Source organism: Ursus maritimus, unplaced genomic scaffold (assembly GCF_017311325.1).
Source record: "Ursus maritimus isolate PB19 unplaced genomic scaffold, ASM1731132v1 scaffold_5, whole genome shotgun sequence".
Classification (NCBI taxonomy): Eukaryota; Metazoa; Chordata; class Mammalia; order Carnivora; family Ursidae; genus Ursus; species Ursus maritimus.
This window is the reverse complement of record NW_024426663.1, coordinates 44,850,922-44,857,390: the sequence shown is the minus strand read 5'-3', so window position 1 is coordinate 44,857,390 and position 6,469 is coordinate 44,850,922. Positions and strand designations below refer to the sequence as shown.

At 39.1% G+C, this 6,469-nt stretch overlaps 1 protein-coding gene across 1 annotated transcript; it reads right to left on the bottom strand.

The window, feature by feature from the left end:
* Nucleotides 1-5,133: 5,133 nt before the first annotated feature.
* Nucleotides 5,134-6,264, bottom strand: ACTBL2 (actin beta like 2). Its single transcript, XM_008691397.1, has one exon. The coding sequence runs from the start codon at nucleotides 6,262-6,264 to the stop codon at nucleotides 5,134-5,136; it is 1,131 nt and encodes a 376-aa protein (XP_008689619.1).
* Between the last annotated feature and the right edge of the window lie 205 nt (nucleotides 6,265-6,469).

Below are 6,469 nucleotides of genomic sequence, written 5' to 3'. Positions count from 1 at the left end.
TTGCCCTAGAAGATTCCAGCATTTCCACCGGTAAATGTAACTTTGTCTTCTTGGTGAGGCCAGCTTTTCCTTCATTATCCAGAAATGGAAAAAATAAACAATGTTGAGTAGCTACTATTTCTCAATTAAAAGAAGAGAGAATGATATCTGGGAACATTCTGAGTGGGTCATGGAGAACATGTAGGAGCCGTGGAGTTAACATACCATGTTAGTGTCTAGATTTTTCTGTTCACCCCAACCTATAAAATAGCTAGGAAAGACTTCTCTTACTGTAATACATTCATGAAGGGGATATGAGCAGGAACTTTAATCCCTCTTGCTGGGCCTGTGTATGTTCTCCTTCATTCACTAGACACTGTCTCACATGGTATGTGTATAGTTAGAAATGCCTCATTCCTAATTCCAGAGAGAACAACTTGGCTTTTGACTTACATGTTGTCAAATAGCCAATTAAATAAGATTTTTATTTTTCAAGTGGTGTTAGGGTGTTGTCTAGATAAAGTATCTATCATCATCTCATACTGGCACATCTGTTGATTGGTTTTAACTGAACCCAAAAGTTATAAGGTTGTTAAGACAGCAGGTTTGGAATGGGATGAAAAGCAAGGCAGGCCACTCATGGAGGCTCTATAGTCTTTATTACTTATGGTGTTAGCTTTAAAAAAAAAATGACAGCTGTAGTTCAGACAGGTCCTTTCATATTTAAAAAGGAAGTCTTAAAGTATCAATTAATTTTAATGAGCAGTCTCTCTACTGATATGTACATATATATCCCTAAAGACATTCCAACTGTACTTATCAACATCTGGAAGCAGTATTGGGCAAACCACATGCTTAGCTTCTAACTTCAAAAAGCATTTTTTGAAAGGAATCTTTTGTAAATTCTGGAAGGAGGCTGTGAATAGTTACCAGAAAAGCATTTCAATATATTATAGTGTCTGAGTTATTAGGGAGTCAGATGCCTAAAACTCAACTCTGGAGCAATTTGGAGCTTAGAAAACAAGAGAAAAATATCAGGAAGAATGCAAATAGTTTAGAAGAGCTGAATATACTATTGTACTCAATGAAGGGCTTCTTCTCTCCTTCCTTCCCTCCCTCCCTGCCTTCCTCTCCTCTTCCCTTCTCTTCCCTCACCCCCTCTTTTTCTCCTTCTGTCTTTCCCTCCCTCCCTCCTTCCCTTCCTCCCTTCCTTCCTTCCCTCTCTCTTTTTTTGGGGGCTAAAATGTCAGCAGCTATATAGCTAGCACACACTCCAAAAGATGAAGTTGACTAATGCTTGGCCAATCAGAAGAATGGGAGACTTTTATTGAAATGCAAAAACTTTAAAAATATTGCTCTGCATATGGAGAAACATGGGAGAAGTGGATGGGAAAGGAAAAAGAAGAGAGGAAGAAAGGAAAAAGAGAAAATATGCCTCACAGGAAAGACAACACCAACAAAAGTGGCAGACACTAGCAGACAAAGAGCTGAGACTAGGGTGGTAAGAAACAGATAAGGTAGAACCGTGTTGTTAACGATGTACATCAGAATGCATGAATTCACTATTTTATTCATTCCAACCATATTTATCGAGTTAGTACCATGTTCTGGGTACTTGGAAAATCCTAGAAGCTTCAAAGGTAGATAAATACTGTCCCTGTCTCTGTCCTCCAGATGCTTGTGGGTAAAAGTGGGAGGGTGTGGATACATGTTATAGGTGAGATGTCGAATGCATGAAAATGATACAGTGGGAGCACAAAGGAGTAGCTTGTCACTTCTTTCTTTCTTTCTTTCTTTCTTTCTTTCTTTCTTTCTTTCTTTCTTTCTCTCTCTCTCTCTCTCTCTCTCTTTCTTTCTTTCTTTCTTTCTTTCTTTCTTTCTTTCTTTCTGCAAAAGAGGGAGAGAAGGCTAGAAAAAGCTTTGTAGCAGAGGTGACACTTGAATTGAGCCTTGAAAGATACGTACTTATTTACAGTTTCTGGCATAGTTCAGTGGAAACATTCAAAATAAGAGTTAATCACCCTACCAACCAGTGATCATAATGGTGCCAGAGCCATCTAAGACGAATATTTATGTTCAGTACAACTCAGATGTGCTTTAAGACTTAACTCAGTGACTCCATCTACTCGGTGAACCATTCTTTGATCACTTGGCTCGAACTGTCCTTATTTGAATTATCATAGTCCCTAGTGCCTTGGACTGAGTTTAGACTAGGAACCACCCCAAGAACATATGACTTTCCACTGCACATGGTTTTTCCCACTACTGAATTGTTTATTTCCCCATGGTTCTTTAAACATGTCTCTAGCAAAGTATGGCATATGACATCGAATTACAGTTACAAAATGAGTGAATAAATGTGGTAAGGCCCTTGTCACCTCAAAGGATTATCCTTTGATTATCTGAAAAATGCAATGTCCAGCCCCTTCTGTAAATTCTCAGAATTGTGACTGTTAAGGCTCTATTTCCTAGCATGGCTTTATCTCATTACTGAAAAATAAGCACATCTGAAAGTTAGGAAAGAATAGGATCGATACTGACTTTGGATCATGTATGCTTTCAGGAAAATGTTACCTGTGACTAGGAGGTAATGGTTTTTTTGTGGAAGGTGGAGATTGTGGTGCAACTCCAGCCCTAGATTGCTACTCGGGGTGGCTCATGGAGGGAGAGTGGGAATCACTTACAATGGTATGAAATTCATTTGTGAAGGTTACCTCAGTGTTGTCCCATTTGGTGAACTACTGATGGAAAACAAGTCAGTTATATTTCCTAAATAGATGGCATTGACTCTATAATATGAAGTTGTGAGAAGGAATGTTGCCTCATTAAATTCATCCATTAGCCAGTCAATGTTGATAAACAGGAGAATATCCAAAGACCCTACGTTTAAATTTTCGTTTGCACTATAGAATTCATATTTTCATCTGGTGATTCAGTGCTCAGTAGTTCTCTCTTGGAAGTTCACCTTACGTGTCCCAAAAATTTTCTGTGCATGCTAAGGTATGTTTTTTCTGGTAATTGGGAATGTAGGTCAGAGTGTTTGTGAGAACTACTCTGTAAATGGAAAGTGTTGCAGTGTATAAATATTATGAGAGATATTATTATTGCCATTACCTCTGCCTATTAATTACCTGAAGACCAGTTCATCCACCAAAACCCAACTTTTTAATTGAGATTACGAGGAATTTATAACCTTATCTGAGTAGCCATCTTTTTAAATTGCCTTTTAATGTTCACATGGTCAAAAGTACCAGGTGCAAAATTATAACATACAGATGAATAGGTCACACGTATAAAAAGTGATCCTCTGTGGATTGTTCTACATTTCTTTAGGAAGGATTGAGGGGAAATAACAGGACATGCAAGTATGAAGCAATTTAAATTTATTTAAAATTAATTGAAGGAGAAAGGAAACTCCAAGTTTTATAAAATAAGGTGCCTTTTGAGATTAATTTTGATTAAATGCATTTTTAAAAATCGTGTTGTCAGATAAAGGAAATAAGGAACAAGTAAATTCTTCCAAAAGTTTTGTCTTAAGCAAAAAATGCTTACAGACTCCAACTTAAGCTTTTAAAATACATGCATAAGCTTCTCAAATAAAAGGAAAAAAGAAGAAATTACTCTTTTCTGAGAATATGATGATCCCTTAGTAAGCAATGCCCAAAAATATTTTAATTTTTCAGAAAAAACCCTGAAAGATATAAATAACTCCGTTATTCAGATAATCAGAAATCACAGAATAGATTGAAATAAATATACTGGTCCTTGAAATTGGTTGAAAATCATCATTTGGTTCATTAAAAATTTTTAGAGATTGTTAGAAGATACACTAGTATTTTCTAAGATGTCAGTATCTTAGAGATATTCTCCATGAGCAAGTATTTCTAGTTTACTGGACATAATAAAGAATCATTTTAATCTTTCCAAGAATAAAATTGGGATTACTATGCTGTGTGTTAGAATTTATAATTTACTAAGAAGCTGTAGCTATGCTTTCCCACAGTGAAATCCTTGATTAGAAAAATATCCAAAATTATGACTACAGAAATTATTCAGGATGTGTTATGCTAAGAAATAGAAATAAAATTTTCTTTATTAAACTGTAGCATGATGACATTAATTTGGTATTATACTTCTATTTTATTTTTATTTATTTATTTTAAAGATTTTATTTATTTAGAAAGAGAGGGTGTACACGTGCGTGTGAGTGGAGGGAGGAGCAGAGGGAGAGGGAGAGGGAGAGAGAGAATCTCCAGCAGACTTGTCACAGGGGTCGATCTCACGACTCTGAGATCATGACCCGAGCCGAAATCAAGAGTTGAACGCTTAACTGACTGAGCCACCCATGTGCCCCAACATTTCTATTTTAAAAGTTAGGCGTTATCTGTAGTTTTTCTGCTTATAAGTAGAATGAAATTCAGTAAGTTAGATATCAAAATATGTGTTTCACCAGCAGAACTCCACTCTGAACTGAAAATTTAGTTGATTTATAAACAATGTTAATGGAATATTGGCTGTTTCATTATGCTTATTTAATAAGGGAAACAATTAAAATATGTAGCTACTAAAACAGTCTCTGTTGGGGAGTTAAAAAATTTCCATTAGCTGTTTAGACAGCCAGATTTATCAGTGTCTTTTAAGATACAATATTTTATTTCCCTGGTGCTCATGTATATATGGATATTATTGACCCATATAATTCATTATCTCCATACAAAGGAGAAAAACAAAACAAAAATACTAATAAGACATGTTTCCTAACATATACATTTTTATAGGGTTACATGGCTTATTGTTAAATATTTAAAGCATGAACTAGTTTTTAAAGCTTGAAACTGCTAGTTATCCATTCTGAAAGGACATTTCTCATGATTTTACTCCCTGTCACTCATTTTCATTTAAGCAGGACAACATTCCTTTGAACGGTATAGGTGAAGAAAATAGAATACAATATCAGAATTCTCCTTGAGTTGATAAAGGTCAAGATGTGGTTAGCTGGGCAGCAGCTCACAATACTCTAATGGAGATCAGTTTGCTGGTTCTACACTAGCAAGAGGAGAGTTTTACCTTGACTCAATGGAAAGTGAATAAAAGCAGTACTATCACTATGACCTAGTAAAGGAAAAAATGTAAACCCATTAGCATGAAGAGCATTTAGAAACATTTTCTATGAACTATAGGAGGCCCAGCCTCATCGTATTCCTGCTTACTGATCCACATCTGCTGGAATGTAGACAGGCTGGCCAGAATGGAGCCCCCGATCCAAACGGAATACTTCCTCTCTGGGGGAGCTATGATTTTGATTTTCATGGTGCTAGGTGCCAGGGTTATGATTTCCTTCTGCATCCGGTCAGCAATGCCAGGGTACATAGTGCTGCCTCCAGACAACACGATGTTGGCATATAGATCCTTGCGAATATCCACATCGCACTTCATGATAGAGTTGAAAGTTGTCTCATGGATCCCACTGGACTCAATGCCCAGAAAGGAAGGCTGGAAAATGGATTCAGGGCATCGAAAGCGTTCATTCCCAATGGTGATCACTTGCCCATCAGGAAGCTCGTAGCTCCTTTCAAGTGAGGAGGATGCAGCAGCGCTGACCATCTCTTGCTCAAAGTCCAGGGCCACGTAGCACAGCTTCTCTTTGACATCACGAACAATCTCCCGCTCGGCTGTGGTGGTGAAGTTGTAGCCTCGTTCTGTCAGAATCTTCATGAGGTAGTCAGTCAGGTCTCTGCCAGCCAGATCCAGGCGTAGAATGGCATGAGGCAGGGCATAACCTTCATAGATGGGCACAGTATGAGTAACCCCATCCCCAGAATCCATCACGATGCCTGTGGTCCTCCCTGAGGCATAGAGGGACAGCACAGCCTGGATAGCCACATACATGGCCGGTGTGTTGAAGGCCTCAAACATGATCTGTGTCATCTTCTCCCGGTTGATCTTGGGGTTGAGAGGTGCCTCGGTCAGGAGGATGGGATGCTCATCCGGTGCCACACGGAGCTCGTTGTAGAAAGTGTGGTGCCAGATCTTCTCCATGTCGTCCCAGTTGGTGACCACTCCATGTTCAATGGGATACTTAAGGGTCAGGATTCCTCTCTTACTCTGAGCCTCATCCCCCACGTAGCAGTCCTTCTGGCCCATGCCAACCATGACCCCCTGATGCCGGGGACGCCCTACCATGGAGGGGAACACAGCCCGGGGGGCATCGTCACCACCAAAGCCTGCCTTGCACATCCCTGACCCATTATCTACCACCAAGGCAGACAGCTCATCATCAGTCATGGTGCTGGCTGGAATCTTCCAGACAGGTGAACAGAAGTTAAATATAGAGTAAATAGCAGACTGCTGTGTCAAAGGAGAGAATGAACAGGCTGAAACACTCTAGAACTGCCTTCAGAGTGGGGATCCTGTGCTGTGATGACAGGTATTTAAAGGTACACACTGGCCCCACCCATGTCCTGTCCCACCAGTTCCCAGCATTTCTGGG

What these genes read in the sequence shown, in the direction of transcription:
- ACTBL2 (XM_008691397.1), bottom strand. Translation starts at nt 6,264, where the DNA reads ATGACTGATGATGAGCTGTCTGCCTTGGTGGTAGATAATGGGTCAGGG.